The sequence below is a fragment of the Echeneis naucrates genome, chromosome 3 (genome assembly GCF_900963305.1).
Source record: "Echeneis naucrates chromosome 3, fEcheNa1.1, whole genome shotgun sequence".
NCBI classification, from domain to species: domain Eukaryota; kingdom Metazoa; phylum Chordata; class Actinopteri; order Carangiformes; family Echeneidae; genus Echeneis; species Echeneis naucrates.
In genome coordinates this window covers 765,088-792,018 of record NC_042513.1, presented here as the reverse complement: position 1 = coordinate 792,018, position 26,931 = coordinate 765,088, and the positions used below count along the sequence as shown (strand labels likewise).

Sequence of the window (26,931 nt, the reverse complement as noted above, 5' to 3'; positions counted from 1 at the left end):
GACCTGACAGACACACCAAAAATATACCCATACACACACACACACACATACACAAGGTATCATGAGAATGCCATGGCTGAGGTGCATTGCTCTGCTGGTGACAGGACTAAATGTGCAATTATTCTCCATTCCTTTTGTCTCCAGCTCTGTCTTAGCCTTCCTGGCTCCGCTTATTTATCTGTCGATCTGTCCATTGTATTCATTTGTAAGTTGTGCCACAATCAAGAGCCGTTTTCTACACATGGAAGGCAATTTCATCTATAAGTAGATGTCAGAGGAACATGAAAAATGGGTGAGAGTCTCTGCAGGAGACAGTCATCTATAAATGCCTTTTTAAGAAACATATTTTTGACAAAAGTTTAAAATACATTAAATAAATCTTTCCATGGTTACACGGTTTTACATTCAAACATTATCTCCCCTCAATGCAAATAGGCCTGTTGCATAAAGTTTTGTATTTATGTAATCGTTTGCCTTGTGAATACCATGTTACCTTGAAAGCCTGTAGGCACACTTCTGGAGTGATAAAGCAGAAAGAAAAAAATAAATGAATCTTATTTTCTTAAGGGTTACAGATACATATTGCATTCTGCAATAAAAAAATAGAGACTGAACTGCTTCTGTACTTTATACTGTCTTGATTTTTCCAACAGTTCCAGCAACTTGAACTAGCAACAGCACCACATGCTTTGGGCTGCCTTCACTTCTGCGGAAACCCTTCAAAGTGTGATATTCTGAACAAACCAACAAAATTCAAAAAATCTGAGTATGTGCAAGTACAACAGATGACCACAGAAAATAGGAGTGAAAACAATAATTTACCATCTTTCCTGGAAGAGAATTTAGAAAACTAACCTGAACTCCTAATTAAGTGCAGCAGATCAATCAGTAGTTATGTTTATTCTTCCCAATTACATTATAAATCAATTTTAAATACTACACAATCCAGTGGAAAGTTAAAGATTTTTTTTTCTTTAATGTGAATTTAACAGAACAATGAAGCCTCAAGATTATTGATTCTTGGAAGGTATCCTGTATCACCACCTAAGTCACAACAGAAGGCAATGGTGCCCACTATTTGTGTTTTTGTGTGCCTTTGATTTCTTTTTGATGAAGCTATAGCTTTCACCATGATGCCTTAATCATACTGATTTTCACAAAGAGCACCCTGCCCTTAAAAAATTACATTGTATCTATTTAACAATGTTGTCTGCATATGACAAGTATCTTACCATATGCTTGGTGCTTCTGTCCCACTGATTTCCAAGAAGTCGTATTTGTCCTCTAATAAGAAGTCATTGAAGACAAGAGCTATGGTGTCCCCGGGCTCAGCGAGGATTGACCACGTACAGTCCAGGTTGTTGTCATACTCTGCAGGGTATCCGGGGCTGGTTATTGAACCTGCGGTGCCTCGTAACGTACCGCCACATGCTCCCTCCGCTGGAGAGAGACAAAGAGGTGAAAAAGGAGAAAATGGTATTTTTCATTTATTGACTTAATACTTTCATTTCTGAACTGTTTATTTGGTTTAGTCTCAGATTGCTTTAATAGTTTTCTGTTTTGTTATTGCTTTAACATTTCAAATTCATTATTATCATTATTATTAGTGTGCTATTCAAATGTTGATTAATTGACTAAGTCAGTGAAAAAAATATTTTTTTTTACAGTGCTTTCAATGGCTTAATTTCTCATTTTTGTTCACGAATAAACATGAAACAGATGTATGTCTTGTTAAAATAAAAAGAACATAAAATACATGCTAATAATGCAATTACAACTTCAATAGAAAAGCATTGAACAGTATTATTGTTTTCACGTCTGTGGGTGAAATTTTCTTACGGATTATTAATAAATCTTAAAACACTTAAACAACATATTACTTAAGCACATTTATCACAAGATACTGGATCTAATGGCCCTGATGGTGAAAACATGGACAGATCTGTTCTTGCTTGTCGACTAATGAACCATTAAAAAGGTTTTGCTTGAGGATTTCAAGCCCCATCTCATTCATACAATGGTTTGTTACATTATTTTAGTCAGGCCTTGCTGTTCTTAGAAAATAATCAATACACCGTCTTCCTCTGGCCTGTGACCTCACATTAAGGTCCCTCAATTATCATGACACCAGCCACTAGGGTCAGTAGGCAGGTAGTAATATATTATTTTACTCCCACGGTTGAAGCTGGCAAACAAGGCATTTGTAGAAATACAGAGGAAGGACTTACCTCTGCAAAATGGTGATGGGAAATCCCACTGAGCTCCACTGCCAGGCGATACAATGCATGTGAGGATATTGTGTCCTTCCAATACAAAACCTGACTCACAGCTGTATCGGATCTTGTCCCCCATATTATACCGTGAGCCATGAATGACCCCATTAGGAATAAGGCCAGGTGTGCCACATGTATGGCTGGGCAGGACTGAAACAAAGACAAGACAAGGGAGACCAGTGCTGTTGATTAATTAAGTTATTTTTGGGTAATTCTATTAATAAAAACACACACACACACACACAGGGCAGCATGGCAGCGCAGTGGTTAGCGCCCCACAATAAGAAGGTTGTGGGTTCGGTTCCCGGCCTGGGACCTTTCTGTGCGGTGTTTGCATGTTCTCTCCGTGTCTGCGTGGGTTTCCTCTGGGTGCTCCGGTTTCCTCCCACCGTCCAAAGACATGCCTGATGCATGTATAGGTTAACTGGCAATGTTAAATTGACCATCGGTGTGAATGTGAGTGTGAGTGGTTGTTTGTCTCTGTTTGACTTTGTGTGTTGGCCCTGCGATGGACTGGCAATCTGTCCTTGCCCAATGTGTGCTGGGATTGGCTCCAGCAGCCCCACAACCCGTATACGGATAAAACGGATAAAGATGAGTGGGAGTGAGTGACACACACACACACAAAAGAACCAAATTTAAACAAATGAGTCAATTGGCAGTCCAAAGAAGAACCAACCTGCCAACTCTACCTCAAATACATCACATTATTCAGATTTAGATTGCTCCTTTCTTCATTCATTAGTATGGCAACTGATAAACCACCAAATGCGAGCAACACGAAATCCTAAAAATGCATACGTTATGTTTTCTAGAAGTTAAAAAATATGGAATAATGAGTCTCTGGCATCTGTTGCGGTCCATTGTTAGATGACACAGCTCTACAGTGGGAGCAGCTACAGGCAGCTCACAGTATAACTTTGCCAAATTCAATCTATAACTGTAGCCAACACGCCTTAGCTCCACAGAAGGGGCAGCTACACAATGACTGTAGTACAACCTGGACAAAAGCCACTGCATCTATCCCCAGTGTACACTGTGTGTTATGTGTATTTGTATAAATGGAGCATGTTAACTTGCTGGGTGTGTAAAGCGTGTATGTAATGTCAATCCAGATCGCCACTTTGTGTGTCTGTGAGTGTGCATGCGTGTGTGCACGCACGGTGCCGTGTGTTTGCATGTAAAAGGTATTCAGTCAAGCGGTGTGTTTGTGTACATTGTTCCAATTAAATGCTAGCATGGTAATTAGACAAAGCTTCGCCATGAGACCAAGAGAATTAGGACAGAAGAAAAAAATTGAGGGATTGGATGGGATGAGAGGAAGATGAAGAGAAAGAGGAAAAGGAGAAAAAAAAAACAGATATAGCAATGGACAGGAAAGGATGAATACAAGTGGGAAAGACTGCACACACATTAATGGCGGAGGGGAGAGAGGTTGAGGAAGATGAGAGAGACAGGAAAGAGGAGACACTCACAAACTAAAAAAGAGAGGTGAACTAATTGCAGTGGGGCCTAAACATGTATAATTTACTCTGATTGACTCATTATTTGAAAATGTATGAAGTCATGAATGAGCGGGAAGTTACTTTCACTCAGCTGAACGTGCTGTTCTCTGTGTCGTCAGCCTTTAACAACCAAATTCAAAGCCCAATCTACAGCACTGACTGAGGGATGGACAGATGGCAGGAAGAACGCAAGGAAAGGAAGAGTGAGTGAAAGGAATGGTGACTGGGCCAAGTCATTAGTCGCACTTACAGGACCATACAGTGCTTTGTCTGCCAGGCCGCCATGTTTTAACAAGCCAGTTCGGATCACAAAGGTATTTCCTCATTTAGACTAACATCTGAGCAAATCATCTGAGAGAGTCATGGGGTATTTTGGATGGACAGTGTTCACAAATATTGTCAGCATCCAATATCCAATATCTCATTCTTAATTCTTCCAGCTCTATGTGAAAACCTTAGAAATGATGTCAGATGAACCACACTATACATAGATGCAGCCATGCAGCTGAAGTTCTCTTTAAATGCGCGCATGCTGTTAGAGATGGTAGATCTGATCTACATTGTATACTTATGTTTCTTTTTTTCAGTTTTGTTATGCAACAGATAATAATGTTTTAATAACAGTAGTTATTTTGAATAATGACATTTAGAATAGTGAGTTTTTGGGAAAGTGTTTATTCACTTTTGTATCACACCTAAATCATGAAAATCTAATAATTAAATCACAGCAATAGTTTTTCTGACCCCCTCACCAAAAAAACCTTTTTGGCAGCATTGAATAAATATATTATAATACTGCAAAGTCTAAGGTCTAAGCAGCAGTTCCTACAGCAGACTTGGATTTGTGTTTGAACTATACTCAATGTTAATGTTGACAAATCAATGACAATATTAATAATAATAATAATAATAATAATAAGCTACACTGGTTCAAAACATTCACAGGGGGCAAAGCTGCACAAGTTCCCAGTGAGTGGGGCTTTCATTTTAAACTAACTGGCGACCAATTGTCTATAATGTGCATTTTGTGATATTTGTTAGGAAAGTTTGTCAATTCCACAAATAATGTAGATAAACTGCAATTTCCCAGTCTGGGATAAATAAACTATCTATCTATCTATCTATAAGAGAGTAAAATAAATGAATGCTTTTGCTTTAATGTCTTGTGTCACCTCCTATTATTTATCATGGCTTTTGGACTGGTCATGACACTTTTGATAAAATAAAAGAATAATATAGCCTCAGATTTCAGTGGTTTGCCTTGTTTTTAGTCATAACTATACAACATTTCTCAGCTCTAACAAATGTTAAATTGGCTGCTTGCAATTGTATTCATGAGTTAGGGTTAGGGTTTGGGGGTTAACTGTGATCAATTAATATTTAATAATGCAGCTTTTTTTTTAAATAATTCTAGTCATTTACAAGTTCAGATACCTGTGTATTGTGTATTACTCTAATCTGTGCCGTGTGTTGGCAGGGAACGGATCCCAGCTGACATTAGCTGGGTTGGGTACATCCTGAACAGGTCACAATTAATTACAGGGCTAACACACAAAGACAAACACAAAGAGCCACTCACACATTTCCAGTTACCAATTAACTGAACATGCATGTCTTTGGACTGTGGCAGCAAGCAACGTTGTCAGGAAAAACCTATGTAGACACAGGGAGGAGATGCAAACTAACAAAGCGCGGGGTTCTGACTGCAATTCTTCTTGTCATTGAGTGCACCACTATGAAGTTTTTGGTTCAGGTAATTAGAGATTATTTGACAAAAGAGATTATATCAAAGTCCTGAACTAATTGTCTTTAAAATTGATTCCAAGAGTGATCTAAGAAAAGACATATACAAAAATACAAAAATCTTTTAATAAGTAGATACTCATTTATGTATTTGAAGTATAAAGAGCTACTATGAAGAGATTGTTGTTGCTATGGTGCCAAGTATTATGTCTGACATGTTTTATGCTTGTTTAACAAGTTCATCCATCCATTTTTTTCTGCTCACCAGGGTTAGGTGGCTGTCGCAGTGATTCAAGCAAAGTAATCCAGATATTCATCTCCCTAGCACATGCTGCTGTGCTTCTCAAAGAGTTAGATATATAATATCTCCAGTGTATTTCGTGACTACCTCAAGTTCTCCTCACAGTGAGAGGTTCCTGGAATGCTTGAAGCACCACGACTGTCTCCTTTCAATACCAAGGAACAAAAGCTTTACTTCAATTCACTTCAGATGTCAGAGCTGTTTATTCATAAAGATGAGCCCAGCCAGAGGAAACTCATTTCAGCCACTTGAATCTCCTTCTTTCAGTCTCTACACACGTCCACATCCATAGGTGAGGGATGATAAACCGATAAATCAGGATCCTAGTCTCCCACCTCAGCTCAAGGCTCTGTACAATTCTTATTTTACTACTGACACTGGTGCAATACACCTATCAATCTCCCTCTTCATCCTACACTCACGTGCGAACAATACCCCAACATATTTCACTTGGAGTTCTTCAAAATCAAGACAGCAACTACTGTTACTGAAAACAATAGCATGGCCTCAGAGCTGGAGGTGCTCACCCTCAACACACTTGCTTCAGATTCCCCTGTCAACGGCCCCAGTACATGCTCACTGTGACATAGTTTGATGACGTGAAAAGAACCGCAACTCCCACTTTACATATAGAGGGATCACATACAGTGCTGTAAAAAAGTATTTGCCCCCTTCCTGATTTCTTACTTTTGCATGTGTGTCACACTCAAGTGTTTCAGATCATCAAACAAATTTAAATATTAAACAAACCTAACCTAAGTAAACATAAAATGCAGTTATTCTGTGATAATTTTGTTTGTTAAGAGAAAAACACTATCCAAACCTACATGATCCTGTGTGAAAAAGTAATTGCCCTCCTTGATAAATGATGAGGTAACTCTGATTAATCATATTATTGTGGAAAGCTTTCATAGCCACACACAGGCCTGATTGCTGCCAGACCTTTCAAATCAAGAGATCACTTAAATAGAACCTTTCTGACAAGGTGAAGGCGGACATATTGAACCCATGACATTGTGCTGCTATTCAAAGAAATTCAGGAGCAGATAAGGAGAAAAGTAATTGACATGTCTCAGTCTGAAAAAGGTTACAAAGCCATTTCTAATTGTTTGGGACTCTAGGAAATTACGATGAGAGCCATAATCCACAAATAGAGAAAGCATGAAAATTACCCCAAGAGCACATTAACAATTGATCCAAGAGGTCACAAAGGAACCCAGAACAACATCTAAACCACTGCACTCCTCACTTGCCTCAGTAAAGGTCAGTGTTCATGACTCAACCATAAGAGAGAGACTAGGCAAAAATGACATGCATGGCAGAGTTCCAAGGCAAAAGCCACTGCTGACAAAAAAGAACATAAAGGCTCATCTTACTTTTGCCAAAAAAAAAAACATCTTGATGATCCCCAAAGCTTTTGGGAAAATATTCTTTGGACTGATGAAACAAAACTTTTTGGAAGGAGTGCATCCCGTTAGATCTGGCGTAAAATTAGCACAGCATTTGATAAAAAGAACATCATGCCAACAGTGAAACATGGTGGTGGTCACGTCATGGTTTGGGGCTGCTTTGCTGCTTCAGGACCTGAACAACTTGCTTTGATTGAAGGAACCATGAACTCTGCTCTCTACCAACAAATCCTGAAGGAGAATGTCCTTCAGGACAATCAGTTTGTGACCTCAAGCTGAAGCACACTTGCAGCAGGACAATGATCCAAAGCACACCAGCAAGTCTACTTCTGAATGGCTTAAAAAAAAAAAAAAAATTGGGTTTTGGAGTGACCTAGTCAAAGTCCAGACCTGAACCCAATTTAGATGCTGTGGCATGACTTTAAAGAGGTGGTTCATGCTCGGAAACCCTCCAATGTGACTGATCTAAAACAATTCTGCAAAGAAGAGTGGGCCAAAATTCAGCAATGTGAAATGCTCATTGCCCTTATCGCAAACGCTTGACTGCAGTTGTTGCTGCTAAGGGTGGTTCAACCAGTTATTAGGTTCAGGGGACAATTACTTTTTCACATGGGCCGTTTTTTTTCCCTTGATAAGTAAAATCGGCACTTAAAACAGCATTTTGTGTTTGCTTGTGAGTTATCTTATAAACTCATATTTAAGTTTGCTTGATCTGAAATGGCTAAGAGTGCCAAAGGTGTAAAAAAGTAAGAAATCAGTGGCAGACCGAGGACCAGGTGGAGACATAATATCTTCACCCTGACCTGGGAATGCCTCGGAATCCCCCAGTCAGGGCTGGTTGATGTCGCTCGGGAAAAGGAAGTCTGGGGCTCACTGTTGAAGCTGCTACCCCCATGACTCGACCCTGGATTAAACAGATGAAGATGGATGGATGAATGGACATGCAAAGCAGATGGGTAAGCTTCTATGGCCCCACAAGTAGCTTTACCAGAGCAAAAAGCTGTTCAACTGTTCCACGTCCAGAATGTAATCTGCATCACTGTCTGTCAATATGAGGGTTGACATTCGTTTCACAGCCTTTCCCTGTGAGGCTGAGCGGTTCACTGACCACACTCTGCACTTTCCTTTTTTTGGCATAAGGGGACTATCGCACTTGTCTGTAAGACAATATCCACAACTTTCATACAACACTGACAAGATACCTACAATGTCCAGATTCTTCGGCATTTCATGCTCCTCCTTCACATCATGTTCTTCAGCTGACTCAAACAAGGAGCCTCTGATTCCTCCTAAGTGATCATGGTAATTTAGTTCAGAGTTACAGTTAATTATCATTTCACCATCCAATTATATCCCTCATCTGGGCAAATAGCTTTTGCTCACTTGTTGAAATACAATGCTTTCCCACCTTGAGACATATGTTATACCAGAACCTCTTCAGAGCAAACCAAAAGTCCCTCTTGCATGTCTCCCCGAACTCCTCCCTGACTTGGGATTCAGCATCTGCTCAAGCCATAGCTACAGGTGCTCTGACTTTAGCCTCAAGACCCATGTTCACTATTTTCAGGTTTCTCCATCATTGCCCCAATGTGGATGGCCATTGTAATCATCGTACATTTTGCTGTAGTTCTCCCTGCCATCCAGGGGATGGTGTACTCCTTCAATATACAAGTCTCAGCTGCACAAAAAGAGTTACTGTTGGCAGCAACACAAACATTGCGAACGGTGCCAATGGAACTGCATCCTAGTCCGTGTTTGTGTTGGTATTCTTGTATGAGTGTGTGTGTGTGTGTGTGTGCACGCATTTCTATTATCTATCTGTGTATGTGTGTGTATTTGTCTGCTGGAAGTGACTGATGTTGCTCCGTTGTATTTGTCCCTTTCGGCTCTTTACAGCCTTGGGGCAGGTCAGTGTGTTGCCATGGCAACTCTTGGACAGGGCATAATTTTAATAGCGATTCAGAGGTAAGTAAAGACAGAAGAGAGATGGCTTGAGAGTGAGGCTGAGTGCTGACAGCAATGAAGTGAAGAGCAGAATAGAAATTTAAAGGAGATAAAAAGAGTCAGGAAGGAAAGAACAAATAAACGGTAATGGTAATAAAAGATGAGAGTCATAGGGAATGAGGAAGTGAGGGAGACAGGAGGCGTTGGATGAGATAGGTGTTGATGAAGGTTTTTGATAAATCATTAATAAATTGCAATCAAGGAAACTTTGTACTGAGACAATTGCATCTTGCATCTGCTTGATCACCCCATAAATATTTTCAGAGTTCTCCAACTTTAGTTTCAGTTTCTATATCAACGTCAAACAACCATGGACAACATTGAAGCAGGAACAATTTTACACTACAATCTCTAGCAGTGCCAGCCTTTGTGGAGTATGCCAAATAGATAGTGGAGCCAAACCAAAAATAGTTTCTTGTCATTTGCAATTAGACGTGGTCTGTCTTCTGGGTTGTTATTGTGTCCCTTAGATGAAAACTCCATGTTTCCATCCGTGTCATTCCAGAGGTCAGCCAGAAAATTGCTGCTGCAGAAAAAAAGTTAAACATCCTTAGGAAGGTCCTGTGCAAAACCCCTAAAGGGTTCTTTCCTGCAATATAAATATATAAATATATAGTGACTCATATTAGTTAACAATCTACTAAAATTAGCAAAGCAAACAGCTCCTTGAATCTGATATCATGGATACACTTAAGTCTTTGCTGGTGGATAAGCATGAACCAGATTGACCTCCTGCTTTCTCCCTGTGTTTCAAGTGTAGTATTCTTGGGCCATAATTCCACTGAGTCACACAATTATAGATGAAATTAAATTAAATCACAATAGGTGGGTTAGTGGTAATGATAGGTTTCTTGCATTAACATGGCAATTACTAAAAATTGTTGGAGACCAGTTTGCAGCACCATCACACTGCTGACACCCAGCAATATACAATATAGTATAACGAAAATATAGAAAAACACATTTATAATAGTTCAGAATAAGAACACAGAAGTTGAAATTAATGAATTAAAAGCAAATAATTAGGTTTTATCTTATATAATGATTAATATGCAACATGAGTTAGTGTTTTTAGAGAGTACAGCTCATAAACTGCAGCAGAGTGGAAATTACCTCTTATTACCTGACAGTAACAAAACAACTGGAGGGAATACATATCTCCATCCAGAGCATGCAGGGTGCCACAAGTCAAATTTTAACAGATGTTTTGTCAAATATAGCATTTTATATCTGGTAAAAAGGGTTAGGATGACTTATTTCTTGTTTGGTTTCCATGTGGCTGTAAAGTTAAAACCAAGCGGAACCAGAACAAATGTCAGACCGTGCATGTGTATTGCCAAACAGGGATTTGGCCAGATGTTAGAATTTGTGTGGAAAAATATATCTCTCAGAGTTTTAAAGCTTTGATTAAAACTTTGATGGAGTATTAACTTTATTAAATTACATGATTTTGGATCATTATTTGTCTTTACTTAAAATTCAGACAAGATCTTGAATGTATGTGGCAGTTTTTTGGTTCATCTATCGAACACCATTAAACTTACGGTACAGTATAGAAAAAAACTCTTCAGTCCAATAAGTCACACTGAAAATAAAATAAACCTTTAGATTTTTGCACAGTCAGAACTCAACAATGTGTGTGCACTGTAGTTGCCAGTTGAGCCCTTTAACAGTGTATGAGTTTGAACACTGAACTCTCTAACATAATTGTTAGGAAAGTGCAGACAACTTAATTTTACCTGCCCACCAGCCACCATTTTGAGCCTGAATAAATCACTCCCCATCCGCATCTCTGCTGACACCCTCAGTACACACTGAAAGCATCTCTCAATGTGTGCAATCCATAATCCATGAACACCTTTGCTCAGTTCTTATGTTGTATACTGTATGTATTAGAGTTGTGGCTGTTGGAGAGAAGCCAAAGCCTCTGAGCTAAATGGGCTCCCTAGCACTGCTGGTGCTCCCATGGCGTAAATGTATTAACAGCTTCGTTGACACATAGCACATAATAAGTCTAACCAACCAAACACCGATGGGGATCCTGGCCAAGTGTGGCCAACGGCCATAGCTGAACGGCGCCCATCACCACCTGCTGTTCCCCCCTTGTTCTAATATGTCAGCATTTAACGCCATGTTGGCAGGGATCCATTTGCTCCATCAGACAAGCCTTCTACATAGAAAAGCAGTATTTTTGTTTAGGATATGTGTGAGATGAACACTGATTTTCAGGCTTACGCCTTTTTGAACAGAGTGACAGGAAATGTAAAATGCCAGCTGCAGCATTCATACTGGACAGAGAGATGACTTACTCAAGCATTTGAACATTAATGTTCAAAAGTTATTGTTTACACTGATGTTGTTATTTTAGTTCTTGCTACGTCTAAAAAGTGTCTAAAGATTTTATTAATGATTTAAGTATTGTGTCAGCCAAAGCCTTCAAACTTTAATAAGAATTAATTTTTTATATGTCCTATTTGATAGTAAAGTGATTGTCTTTAATTAATTGGCGGGATTCAGACAAAATAATCCCCAAAAATAAATTGTACTGAAACTGATTGCTAGCATTCTAGCATTAACAGCCTAGTGTTGGACAGAGAAATAAACACTACCTTATTAATGATTGAGTTTTCTGGCATATATATAAAAAGGCACCAAACCAAGGAATGCCGACAACAAGGAGGCTCTAACAAACACTGTTTGTTTACGGTTAATTCAACTCACATTCATAGCAGCATGCCTCACTGCACATCCCAATGATATTAGAGATCAGGACTTTCATTCCTGCATTCATTGCTTTGGGACAGAGAGCTGTTTATTAGCTCAAGCAGTAACTGCACTGTCCAAGATAATGAGCACAACATATCTTTGAGAATTTCCCAGTTTGGAATCAATGAAGTATATCTATTTATCTATCTATCTATCTATCTATCTATATGTGAATTATTCCTGATAATTTTGGATTTTGGTTTTCCTTTTAAGCACCAGCCAGTGACGTCTCCAGCATTAATTCCAAATGATGGCCAGTGAAGGAGGGTAATCAGAGCACAAGCTTCACTTCGGCTTATTTTATGATATTCTCTGTGTTGTAGAACAAAGTCTAATGAGTCTAATGCTTGAAAAATCACAAGTTACATAGTAAACAACACTTGCATTTGAACATGTGTGTGTACAGATAATACCACACCACCACCACACTACAATAACGAAAAGTGTTTTATCTACACACAACTCTGCCGTCTGCCATCTCAAGCTGAGACCTAAACCACATTTAACAATAAAAAACTTGAGCCTTAAAAATTAAATTTCTGTTCTCCCTTTTAGTAAATATATTAAAATGTATTAACACAGCCTTTCCTATGTTCCCCTGGCGAAAATATATTATCAGGGCAAGTGACATTTCCAGCACTGCTTCTCATCAGTCACCTGCTAAACAGAGTAATCACTGTAGCAGCTAAACTCTGTTTGACACCAGCTCTCCTCAGCCTTTCCAGCTTCACTATAGAACCAAAAAATATTGCTTGCTAATATACCGCATCCCCATGCTGAGTTGGTCAGCACGAAAAGAGCAGCAGCCACAGAATTATATAATAATTGTATATTTACAAATAGACATGGCACAAAAAGGGCAAGCCTACTGCAACAGCACCTTTTTGAACCCACACTTTACCTTCTATTTCGAGCAAATTCCAAGATGTATAGCTTTATCTTTTTTTTTTTTTTTTTGCATATTTTGAAAAAATATAGTCACACTGCTCTGGCCTGCTTGTAGCCAGCTCTCATATATCTGCATGAGGAATATTAGCAATCATTTGTAACAGTTTTTACAGCAACTCTTGTGCGGAATATTTACCTTCCTTGAAGCTCTTTGTTTTTCACTAAATCCGAGGCTCTAACTGCTGTATGGACAGTAGGCCAGTGTACAGATAGTTTTAGAGATTTTTGACTGCAGCAGTGGTCCTGTAATTCTTCATGTATTCATCATTACATGCAAAAAAATGTAAGAATGAATTTCAATATTCATTCATTCAGTATTGAAATTCTGTCATTGTGCTAATCTTAATACAAAACCTATAGAATACTAGAATGTCTGGTCTTGGTTTTGAGGTAGTCCTAACTTGAAATTCTTTTAATATGAGTCTCAGGATAAAGATACGGTTCAGTATCAATAATAGTTCAAGGTTGTCGGCAGTAGGATAGAAGTAGTGTGCCAGGATCTGGCAGAAGTTGGCAAGCATGTTCAGTGTGTATAATTACCACTTTACTGTTGTTGAAATTACACCGTAAAAAAACTAAATGACATTCAGTTATTACCTGCTGTTATAAAACTGTGCAGCCAGCCCAGTTTAGTTAAGATTACCTTATTCTTCTAAATGTATTTAGAACAAAATCAGAATCAGAATTTTATATTTAATTAAACAATAAGCATGTGTTTCTGAACAACATGACCCAAATTTCTATAAAGATCCTGCTGCAGAGACACAGCAGCCAGAGCAGGCTAAGATGAAAATCTTAAAGCTAATTTCTGTTATACAGTCATGGCAAAGGGAGTTGTCTTTCAACTCCCCTACAAATGCTGTTCACACCCTGAAAATAACAAACCTGTAGTTGTAGCCAATGTGGACGAGATGAGGTATTCACTGTCTGAATTCATAATAAAAAGGATTATCATGATTATATAAATGTGCCCTTTGGACAGCAGACATGTTGCCTTTTCATCACATAAAAAAACAAAGATGGTACAAATGCCATCACTAATGGCTGTTTTTTGCATTTAAGTGTAGAAGCATTAAGTTCATAACACCCAGCCACAACATACCGGAATAGAAATCTATTAATTTGTATTTGCATAACTTGATCGAATGCACATGTTTACAGGGTGAAAGCATACATTGTACATGAAAACAACAGAAACTGACAGCCGACCATGTTGCCCATTACATTCTTTTACATTACACATTGATATTAATAATGGATGAATAAACAAGTAAAACAGCCGCACACAAAGCTGAGACTGGATTGGTGGCTGAGGCTGCCCTGATGTAAACAGTTAACTAGTTTGTTTCTTCTGCTTAGCTCCCTCATCTCTCTCGCTCTCTCTCGCTCTTTTTTTCTTTTGTTCTGTTTTGCTTTGTTTTCTACTACCCCTGGTAGGTATTGGAATTATAAGGATGCACAACAGATTTATACTCATCCAGTAAAGGGAGTCTAGTGAAACCCATGGGAAAGGCCATTCAGTTCAACTTGCTTTACCTGCTTGAAGAGAAGTCATGCATTTTTCTGCACTGACCTTCCTGCAGAGATGTATGAGCATTTTGCAGGGCTTATCAGTACACCTAAGCATCATTTTTGGGTGCAGTCAGGTGATATTACTTCTTTCAAAATGAGCAATGAATCAGGTTTATTATCTTTATAGCACATAAAATTCTCCAGCCAACATACAGATGCGGACAAAATTGTTGGTACTCTTACAAAAAGAAAATTTCCCAATGGTCATTGAAATAACATGAAAACTGACAAAAGTAATAGTAAATGAAAATTTACTGAAAATTAACTCATGAAAATCAGACATTGCTTATTGTCATGGGTTTGGTTTCACTGTCGGGGTTTGACTTCCTCTGTCATGTTTCGAGTTCTGTCTAGTGTGTTTGGTTTGTGTTGTCACTTCCTGTTTCATTTTGAAGTCCTGGTTCTGTCATGTTGTCTGTCAATTTTCTTCTTGGTTGTTCCCTCCTGTGATTGCCTTCCCTGCCCTAATGTGGTTCACCTGTGTCTTGTCTAGTCAATGCATTTAAGTCCTGTTTTCTGGTTGGTCTGGGTCTGGTCCTTTTGTCACAGATGGGGGGGGGGGGTGATGCGGGAATGAGGACCCAAACTCGGGAGCCATGAGAACCAGGTTGAGGTGAAAATGGACTTTTAAATGTAAAAACCAAAAAGTACCAAATAACAGAGGTAAAGGGACAGCGGTAGCGCAGGCAGGCAGACCAAACGAGACAACAAGCATAAGCCAGAGACGACATACATAAGGACCTGACATGGACTAACCAGAAGACAGGATTTAAATACAGTGACTAGACAAGACACAGGTGAACCACATTAGGGCACACACACACACACACACACACAAAGAGAGAAGGAGAAAGAATAAGGTCTAATGCATCTTCATTTAGTCTTTCTGTCCTCTGGGCACATTTACATCTGCCAACTCACTATACAAACAATGGATGGGCCACTGACGTGTGTGTGTGTGTGTGTGTGTGTGTGTGTGTGTGTCTTAATGCTGTATGCATGTGTAAACCCATTTGTCTTCAAGCGTGCGTTTGTGTGTAAATACTGTGTATTTAAGATTGTTTTGCCCAAACGCCATGTTTAGGTGAAACAATGCATCTCCATTGGTTGACACGCTTGTGTGTGTTTTGTAAAAGTGTGGAAAAGAATCAGCTGCCTATGTGAAGGTTCATGGACCCCTGGGCAGCACAGAATTGTGGGTAAACTCGATGTCACAGCTCCTCCCATATATCATCAGACTGACACCAACGAAGATTCACACAGAAATGTTTACACAAACCCACAATGTTGACCTTTAATTCTTATTATTTGTACGTTTTTTTCATACAGAAAACTAATATATAGTATACAGTAATGAAACAATTAATGTGCTGCTCCCTGGAAAATGGGAAAGGGTGATATTTTATCTGTTATCCAACAAATATTGACAGAGATATACACATAAATCTGTCTTTCCATTTGCAAGGGAGATGCAACACCAAAGAAAATACATCTTATTGCACTCTTATCTGCCATCTAAAATTATTGGGCAGGCTCTTTGGAGGACTCACTGAAGTTTTCCACTGTGACACTTAAGTAATACAATAATGGGTTAATGTTTTAGCATTATTTCTTGCGACTCTTTATTATTACTGCAGTTTCCTCTGTGCAAATTCAGAGAAAATGTACTTTCTTCAGATAATTTGATCTTGTAAAGCAGTGATCCTCACTGTTTTTTTCACAGAGAAAGTCAAGGGGAGAGCCCCACGGTTTTTACTAGGAACACCTAACGTTTGACTGCTCATCGGCCCTCCGGCGACTTCATGCTGATTTTCGTTTGGTGCTTCCGCAGACTCTTTATCCTCCCCCTGTTTATCCCCGTTTGTCTGTCTGCCCGAATCTCACGCTGGCGAGCGGCGCTACAGTGACGTCAAGTGTGACATTGTTGTAAACAATGCCGTTAGCGCACTGCATTGCCAGGTTTGCCAGTGAAAGGAAAAGTATAATGTAGATGTTTGTTCACTGAATATTCATGTAGCACATGTAAAAAAATATTGTTATAGGCTAACACACGAGCCACCAATGAAAGCTTGAGAGCCGCACATGGTTCGAGAGCCGTGTAACGAGTAGCTCTGTTGTAAAGGTATAATGCCCTCATTTCTGTCTTTCAGAAAACGAAGAATGATGATAGCAATCACATAACTATGATTAATATCATTTTCTTCCCCTATACTTTGGGTAGACTTTTAAATTGTGTAATCAAGTGACACAGATAAATCTCGCAACTTCCATGGCTTCCTCCTGAAAATGCATGAAAAGCTTAATCTGATGTTTGACATGAACATGAACATGAATCTGAAGAAAAATACAATAGACCCTTGTTCCTTCACAACTGAATGGACTGACTTGCACTCCACTTCGCTAATGACAAGGGCTGTTGTGTTCACATGACATTGCACAATGACATGTCCCTGTTGGTGATGACCAAATAAATGTTGTCCAGTACACGTGAAAATTCTATCAATGCCAAATCAATATCCCAACATGCTTTTCAGCCAAACAATAAGCCCCATAGGAATATGTACTACTCATTTCACTCAAACTAAACCTGAATTCAAAGCATTTCACAAACTTTTAATATGCTATCTGTGCCTATTTTACACATGGCAGTATGAACAATCTCAATCCCACAACTCAAAAAAAAAAAAAAAAAGAAAAGAAAGGAAGAAAGAAAAAACTGCTTCTTTGAGCACCAGAGATGTCAGATTGCCCCCGAAAACAATGTTTCTGATTCATTTTATCACATAGTGTCCCTGAATTTTCTGACATAAAATAGTCCCCTGTGTATATAATGGTCTTATTTATCACAAGTTTCCAACAGACATTCTGTCACCCAAGCAGCTGTCACAGCAGTGGCCACCTTGTTTTCTGTCCGCTGAAAGCTGGTGTAGATACTAACTCAACACTTCCTGCATGGGCTTCACAATAAATGCAAGATGCAGCAATGGGCATAGTGAAACTCTTTGGAGAGGATTGACAGTGCCATCAGGGGGAAGCTCATGTTGAAGCACTCCAAGGACAAAACAAGTTTTATGACATCTCTGACAAAGCAAGACAATGGAGAGTCGATAAGGAAGCACTAATGATTGACATTACATTTTATGAACAGCAATAACCTTTTACCTGGAGTAGAAGCAAAAGAAAAACAAGTTTTCTTATTATATGTAAAATAAACATAGTGTTTTCAGAACTATATCGTTATATGATCAAAAAATTTCAGCGAGCAAAAAGAGAAAGAAATATTGGTTTGCGTATAAAAAGCACATGGCAACCAGGTCAGCTTGGATTAGATGGCTCAGAGTGATAATTAGTGAAACTATAAATCCACCTGACCAGGGCATGTTGACCGATAACTGAAAAAATTCTCCTGAGCAAATCTGATGTAAATACTGATATAAAGTCCAATAATCCCGTTAAGGGGTGTCAAGGCCTGTTTGTCAAGGGCAGGTGTCTTGCAGGTTTTTGTTCCATGAAAGTTAATGAGCCGCACTTCGTATCTTTGGCTCATTAACTATCGAGGAAGAACAAACACCTGGAGGACATCAGGTCCTCAGGACCTTGACTTAGTTAAAAAATGACTAGCCAGTGATAAAAAATTTGCACACAAAGTTGTTGTTTATTTTGTTTTGTTTTTTTGTCATCATTACTTACAGTAAACATACGTAATGCATATTGCTTAGCAACAATGTTTGACCCTGAAATCCCACTCTCCTCTCGTTTCAGTTTTGTTTTGTTTGTTAAGTTTTTTTTTCCTCAAGAGTGATTTTCCTTTCATACTATTTCATTAAAACATTGTTTATTTGAACTTTGTCTCTGGAGTTGTGCATTCGGTTGTGGCAAGTACAGAGTCCTGCTTATTCATGCCAGTTATTTATTGAGGGACAACTGTGGTACACCAGTTCAATGCAGTCAATAAAATCAAGGTGGTATCACATTCTCCTAAACAATCTAACTTAAGGACTAAATGGAGTTCAAACAATCTCTCGAAAGAAAAGGTTTATTTGTGGATATGTCCTAAATACCAAGTAATGTGCTAGAGGAGTTGAGGGTCGACACATAAGCTTGATTAGCTATTAGGAATATGTGCTGAAAAGATGAGACCTTTTCACAGTTACTACTATAGAAAAGAAAAAGAAAGTTAAAATTTTAATTTGAATGACCAGTGTTGAAATCCTATGGATTTTTCATTTAAATTACAGTAAATTGCGACTATTGCTGATGTTGCAGAGGACCTCTGGGAGCCCTTCTGAGTACCTGCTTTCAGTACTTTTTGTAAATTAATCTAAAGTTAATCGTAATATTTATTTTTTCAGTTTCAGACTTAACAGACCAAATTTTTTCTCAGATAAATAGATGCAATATTTCAAACTGACTAGACTTAACCATGGTCTATGCTCAACATTTCCTAGAAAGTTAATTCAACACTTTGTGTGGTGAGGGAGTTTGACAACACTCTATATGTGCCTTGGATATGTGATACAGAATTATAAAGTCTTGTCTTGTGGCTGCAGTGTAAACTCGATCTTTGACTGACAGATACTGCTTTTTTCTGCTCCAAAAATCACTTGTTAGTGTTGCATTGTAACTGTGTATATCCCCTCACTACAGAGTGTGCTTCCCTCTTATAGGCGCTACAGAGCTCTGTTTGCAAAAACCACCAGATTTAAAAACTTTTTCTTCTTCCTGTCAACCTCATGCACATTTGCATACTACTGCAATAATGCATTACTGTACAATACTAACAACAAATATTTCCATTGTCAATGTATATATGTATGTATATATATTTAGATATTTTTCTTGTGACTTTCCCATAACGTGTCCAAGACTCAAACACCGGAGGTCAAATTCGTAATATGTTTACACATACCTGGCTATAAAATCTGATTCTGATTCTGTGTGTGCACATGTGGGTCTGCGTGTTTATGTGATCTCATAGTTTATCCCCAGCTTTCCTGTTCTGCCCACTTGTCTGTGTGTGTATGTATGTTCTTCTGTGGGTGGTAACCATAAAAACAATGTAAGCCCTGTTAAACCTCCCCATATTTCAACTCTAACACTCTCATCTCAGCTCAATTTCTGTGTTTTAATTGTTGTGTGTGGGAGAGATAAAATGAAAGATAAAATGAAAGATAAAAAAATTCACATAGACTTATATATATCATTGCATGAGTGTGTATGAGTGAAAAATTGTGCCTGTTTGTGTATATGAACCAGTGTAGGTTTCATGCATTTTGGATCCATACATGTTGTGTTTGGGAAATAAAAAGCCCTAGCTCTACAGCTTTCCATGCTATAGCAGTACACACACACACAAGCATTCACTCCTTACAGTATGTGTGTTTGAGATGCACATGACTACCTATAGTATAACATGCACTGATGTTTCAAGGCCAATAAAGATCGTTCTTGTGTCCCAGATTTTCAAATTTCCTCAGTCGTTGTGATAGAACCATGAAAAATAGCACAAAGAGGAACCAATTAGATATTGAATTCAAAGTTAAAACAAATAAGAAAAATAAATTCTCATATGTTTGCCTAGTTAGAACAGCTACCTTGATAAAGGGCCTGACATGAATCAGGATCTATGTCCTGAGACACATGTGCATCATCCACAACCACTCAAGGGTGCACATGCGCTTTCATTTTCACGATGAATTGTGAGTATTCTGGAAAAAAAATAAGGCAGAAGACTTTAAAGATCTTCTTTGAGCTGCTTCTACAGAGAACATCTAAAACAGACTAATTATGATACATGTACATTTCTCTCTAGGTGCACAGTATTAACAATTTAAATACTTTGAAGATAACAGCACTAAAGAATTATATAGACTTAACCGCCACTTTTAATGTATCATGGGAGATCAGGCCTTAACAGCTAACACATTTAATAGTAAGACTAGTCATGGATAATATAGACAGTGTTTTATGATTACATTACAAAATATGGCAATAATCTGCATGTGATTCTCCTTTAAGATAACTGAACAATTACAGCAACATGATAGAAAAGCTATAGTGATATCACTCAATAGGTGTTTGATGATAAAAAAATCTAATTTAAAAATGAAAGTATTTTACATTTTTTGAAGCTGCCATAGATATCTAACATTGAGTGACCATCAATCACTAGATACTAACAACTACACACAAACAGCTTGTATCTAGATGGTGCAGGAAGCTTCTAGGAGCTTCTCTAGTTCACTCTTAAAATCCACACTGCTCATCCGTACACTAAGCCACTGATGTTTACTAAGTGTTGTAAACAGACTGCTTAACCAAAACCCATCAACTGAGCAATGCCAGTTTTACAGTAGGCAAAATGTGAGTTAATTAAATGAGAAAAAAATATTCAAATGCCTGTTGAAATATTCTTTCAACAGGCATTTGACAGGCACTCAATTTGAAACATTTTTGTTCTATTAATATAGTTTTGGTTTAAGAGGATAAATACAAATAAAATCATATTACTTGAATTTATCAAAGCTGTGCTATATATATACACAGCTGTGATATATTCAAGTTTACATAAGTGTACTGGAAAAATCACTTACCTGACAAACATGTTATTGTACATTTTTCAGGTCTTCCTGCATTATAAACAGTCACAAAGGTTGGATTAAAAAGATTAACACGCCTGCTTTCAACAAGCCACAGTCAACACTACTGTGAATAACATTCAGTAGATCGGACAAGGACGTATGGGTCTTCTTACACCTCGCAGATTTTATCTTTAACTGTGTGCTAACCACAATAATTAGGGTTAGGACCTAATGTGGGAAAAAACCTTTATAGATAAATAGTTTTTAAGTTAATGCTCTTATCACACCTGCTGATAATGAATATATTACACAAGGTTCATAATTTGTAAAATTCTTACTTAAATGCACATAAAATTAAATAATTATTTTGCTGCTATCACACAACCAATACAATATCAAGAGGCAAAACACGTTAATTTGGTGGCAAAAGTGATCGCCCCCAAAAGCAACATTGCTGTCTCTTAGTATTTTTGTTTTCTGTTTTCTTTCTGTGTGTTTCAAGGGGAAGATTAATTGGTTTCAATAATACCTCAGCAGTGGCTTCAGAAAAGTAGCAGTAGTTGGGGTAGTTTAATTAACCCGCAAAAAAGTTGTTTTGCGATTGAATAATCAGGATTGCCTACAATAAGATTGGTTGAAGTAAGAAAACATGCACACACACACACATACACACACACAAACACATACAGAGAAAGATAAATTCTAGTGAAATTATGATTTTTATTGCAGTTCATTATCCAACAGAGCAATAAGTATTAATCATCTACACAGGCATAGCAGTGTATGTATTTTACATCATAAAACAAAAGCTCAGTGTGTATCAACAAATAAAAATTTGTGTGTGTAGGTGAAATATGAAATTAAAAGGCCAATGTGTATACTTCTGTGTTAATGCTTCTTAACACTGAATCAGCACATTACTGTATTTGTGTTGCTGCAAATGTATGAATAATATCTGAGTATGTGTGTGTGTGTCCTGGAGCAATCAAGATCATCTCAGTAGATTGATGATGTAAGTCTGAATCAACTATTCTGCTGAAAGCACTTCATTCTTAGAATGTATTACAGCTTTTTCTGAAAAGATTTTTCAGTTTTTTCATTTAAATAGTCTTCGGTCCAGAGAAATCTGTTTCTACGCTTCAAAAAACATATATCCTATTTCACACACACACACACACACACACACACACACATGCAGTTAAATAGGGTTTGAGTGTGTGACAAGTCATAGACAGCTAAATGACATCTCTTCTATCGTGTGCCCATGACACAACAGGCAAACTATGCAGAACATATAAGTAGAGATTGTCTTTTTCAATCTCTGTCTCTCTCTTGCTTTCTGTCACACATATGCTTATCGATTCATTCACTGATTCATTAACCACTTAGTTCCAGTCATCCATCTTTCAGCAGAGGATGAAGGACAGCCTAAGGAAAGAACAGACAGAGGGAGAAAGAGAAGAAAAGGAGATAGAGAATAACCGCAGGAACAGAAAAATTACAGCAGCCGAATAATGCAGTCACAATACACTTCAATAAAGCTGTGGACAAAATCATGTTTAAAAAGAAAGAAAGAAAGAGGCAGAGATTAAGAATGGGAGGAGGAGAATTTAAAATAGAAAATGAAAGCATGGTGGCAGAAACCTTTAAGGAAGCGAGGAGACGGAGTGCAGGGAGATAGTATGCTCTGGGTATGTAAGAGAGGAGCACAACGGAGAGATACTTTAGATTATCTTGAGTGAAACATGCAGCGTAAAGGAACAATAGCATGAGTAATAATTGTGAGCATCTCAGAAACCCTGAGCTTCCATGGTCCAAACAATAGATGTGACTGAAAAACAACCAAACTGAGTGTATTAAAACCAACTGCGCCTGTAGCCCACACAAGAACAGCTTGTTCCTTGTCTTCCACTGCAGATTCCTCTTCTGACAAAATCTTTGCAGAGATGGAAAATGAGAAGAGACTGATGAGAAGGCTGCCATTAAAACTATTACTAATAATTAATGACAGGACAAAAACAGCTATGCAAAATAAGATACTCCCATGATGACTAGCCTGGCAATGCCATTTTTATATCATTACTAGAATACTAGAACAAAAAGAGTATGTGGCATTGTTTTATTACCTCATCTTTGTGAAGGGAGAAACAGTATAAAATCTGATCGTACAGCCAATTCTATGAAAACAGCAGAAAGAAAAATCATAATTTTTTACCAATTAGTAAAAACTGCAGATTTACAAATTGCTATATTTTTTTGCAGAGTGCAAATATGGGCAAAATGTGCTATTACTCATTATTGTAAATTTGATTTTTTTTTATGGACCTATATATATTTGTTTATCAGCAATTGTTTGTAAAAATGTACCATTTTAAAGAATGATGGAGTCACCCTGTAAATCTGTCTTAATTCACAATTACACTTCATTAACACATTTTGCAATGTCAACCACATTAGAAGAAGGAAGACTTGTTTCAATAGCTTTCTTATTTTTCTTAAATCTTATTCCCAACTATTTCCTACAAATGCTTCACATCACAAGTTGTTTTTTTTTTTTTTTGTAATCAAGACTTTGATGTTGATTATCTTTTGAGAGGGTTTGAACCAAAATGGGCTTATTGCTCTTGGTTTAGGACAATAGCAGTAGAATATTTGCTTGCTATCAGTGGTGACGCGTCACATTACATTTTAAGGGCTGTGTCTTCCCCAAAAAGTTTGTGCACTATTAAGATGGAGAACCTGCTGCCTTTGCTGGGCTGTGTTATTGTGCTGCTCACATACTTTTTGGCAGAAAACACCCGAACCTTTTCCAAACGCATTACCATGCCCTTGACTATGCTGAATATTTATTGTTTTCTACCATGTTTCCCCATGCAATGACAGGTTTGATTGGGACCTACAATTTTTTTTTAAAACAAGCTGAGGCGTAGCATATAAACTGCCTGTGTCTAAATAGTGTGTGAAGGCAATACACTATTTGCATTCCTCCACATTTTTAGGCAGTAGAGGCATTTTTTAGGATGTTTACTGACCACTGGACCCTGATATGTTTTGGAAAGGAGAAATTCACCCCCAAGCATCTGTTGTTAGTATGTACTGTTGACGACTGAATAACCAGGATTAGACCAAGCACCTGCACACACACAGTTTTGTCACATGAGACAGTCATCATTTGTCTTATCTCACCTTAGATACAGAGACAATCCAGTTTCCACAAGTTGTGCATGCTTGTGTGTATCATTTTGAGGCTAATCATTGCACAAGTGCAACTGAGTGCAGGTGTTGGTGCTTTTGTCCTGTGTGTTTGTGAAACAAGTGTGAAAGATTGCTCAGAGCTAGCAGAACATTACAGTGGGTGATTTGATTGAATGATTCTGTCTGAGGCTGTTAAAGCCAGTAATCCTACAGTGTCCTTAAACGACTTTTCGGTATGAAAAGAAAAACCTGAAAGGCTCCTCTTCACCTACATGTTTTACACTAATCTCCTCCACTGGTTCTCCTGCTTTTGCTCAACAGCTACATTTTCACTTCTCCTCTGAACCCCAGCTGTTTTTGTGGCCTTTTTGAAGGTTACTCCAATAAAACTTTGTTTGACCCAGGGAATGTGTTTTTCATTTGATTTGTAACTCTGTGTTTTCCACTGCTGGTTATATATCAGCCAGACAAACCGGCACCCAAGGTGCAACAAGGGCTCACTAGAGTGCAAATCACATACAATTCATTGTGTACCTATGGAAAACTGCTAAAGTCTGCTAAAGCCTGGTGGCACTGACAGTGTCTTTTTTAATAGTTTCTGTCTGTTGTTGAGTTAATTCCCCATTCCATTATCACAGGAATTTGCCACACTACTGTTTGAGTTCAGTAATTATAATGCACTTTGTGGACTGTTAAAAAAAAAAAAAAATATGTTAAATGTGATACACATAAAACTATCAATGGCATGCCAATTGCATTAAATTATAACCTGCGCTGGTCATTGTCCTCTGCTCCTCACAACTAATCACAGGGGAGGAACATGCAGGATGCATAAAGCTCCCAAAGTCATCTGTCAAAGCACTGAATCAAAAAGGTAATAAATGTTAAATAAGAGATGAGAAATGTGAATGCTTTCTGAGTTGACAATGAGCATGTTGTTAGAATTTGAGGGCAGCGTAACAACATAGTAATAAATTACTTTTTCAATGTGACCCAGAGTCTCCAAATCCAGGTATGGAGGTAATTCAAAGTCATTTCACCTTCTTTGGATCCCATAATCCCGTAATCCAAATTTTGTATGAAATTGTATGAAATAACATACAAAAGTACAATCGTATCTGTGTTAGTGTTTGCAACTAAGTCCTTGCATGTGTGATTTACTGTGTTATGGCATTTCGTGCTGATGTGTTTTAGATCTGTGTATAGATGGTCTGTGTTGTGTTAAACCTTTTTTCAGGTGACGTGAGTGTGTGTATGTCAAAATGAGTCTGAGTGAGTGTGTGTGTTTGCGTGTGTGTGTGTCAATATGAAGTCTTTGATGTAGGATTCTTATTGTTCACTGAATGACTGGCTAAACACCACATAACACTTTAATCTATCGCGCACACAGATAGACACCACACTCCAACTCACACAGCTGAGATGGACAGACACACACATCAAAATAAAAGTGTACACCCCCTTTGAAAAGTTTTTAAACGATATTTCAATGAACACAAAAACTATTTTCAAAATCTTGACAAGAATACGTTTTATTTAACATCCGTTTAACTTAATAACATGAAAGTAAGGTTAATAATACAACTTAGAGAACAAAATTTTTTGTTTTACTCAAATTAGGGTGATGAAAGAATGAGTACACCCCATTGAAAATCTCTGAAGCAAAGCTAAATTTTAGACGGCAAATGTCTAATTTAACAAGAATCCACCACAGATGACTCTTATTATTCAGTACACAGGTGTCCAGCAGACAGCTGACTATAAAAGGGTGTTACCTGAAGAAAACCCCTTGGGGTGGCTATTTGCCGTGACACAATATGGCATACACTGCAGAGGAATGGCAATTTGGGAGGCTCTTCTAAAGCCCAGTCACAAAAAAGCTGGTCTAGAGTTTGATAACTATGCTGACAAAGATGAAGACTAGTGGAACTCTATACTCTGATGAGATCAAGAGAAATGTTTTTGGAATTGTATGGTGTCGCAAAGGTGAGGAATACAGAGAAAAATGTATGGTGACAATGCTGACAAGGTCCTCGTCTTTCGAACCTTGGGCTGTGTCCGTTGGGGTGTCTTCTTGGGGGACACTGTCGCTCCCATTTTCACATATCTCCCTCCCACTCATAACGTACTGGTGGCCAAAACGTAAGCACGTGTGCTTACATTTAGGCCAGCTGCATCACCTACTCTCTATGTATTCATCTATGTGTGTTGGCCCTCCAATGGACTGGCGACCTGTCCAGGGTCCCACCCAGTGTGAGCTGGGATTAGCTCCGGCAACCCCACGACCCAGAAACTGATAAACTGTAGAAGATGAATGAATGAATGAACACTCACATCACTTCATCTTTCATCCACCATTTCATCTTCTCTTTTACATCTTCATCAATTGGCATTTCCAAATTCATCTTGTGGAGTCATATCCCACCATAATTTCCTTAATACTTTATGTTGTCTTTGCATCCTTTTTATTCTTCCGCTAACCAAGCTTTGGGATTTTGGGATCACTTTGGATTTTTTTCTTCTGCTGCTCACCTTTCAAATACTTGTTTCAGGATTTGGGTTTTCAAACGCTCTCTTATTAAGTGAAGTCCTGAGGTAATATCTACATGGCCCTCACACATACACCCTGTTTCT

At 38.1% G+C, this 26,931-nt stretch overlaps 1 protein-coding gene across 1 annotated transcript in view; it reads right to left on the bottom strand.

Annotated features, from left to right (window-relative positions):
• Positions 1 to 26,931, bottom strand: part of LOC115040707 (CUB and sushi domain-containing protein 1-like) — a 299,299-nt gene that overhangs the window by 195,204 nt on the left and 77,164 nt on the right. Inside the window, exons 3-4 of the mRNA XM_029497673.1 lie at positions 2,229 to 2,423; positions 1,233 to 1,440 (exon numbers count right to left, since the gene is read on the bottom strand). Coding sequence (XP_029353533.1) covers positions 1,233 to 1,440; positions 2,229 to 2,423 — 403 coding nt within the window. The remainder of the gene's footprint in view (positions 1 to 1,232; positions 1,441 to 2,228; positions 2,424 to 26,931) is intronic.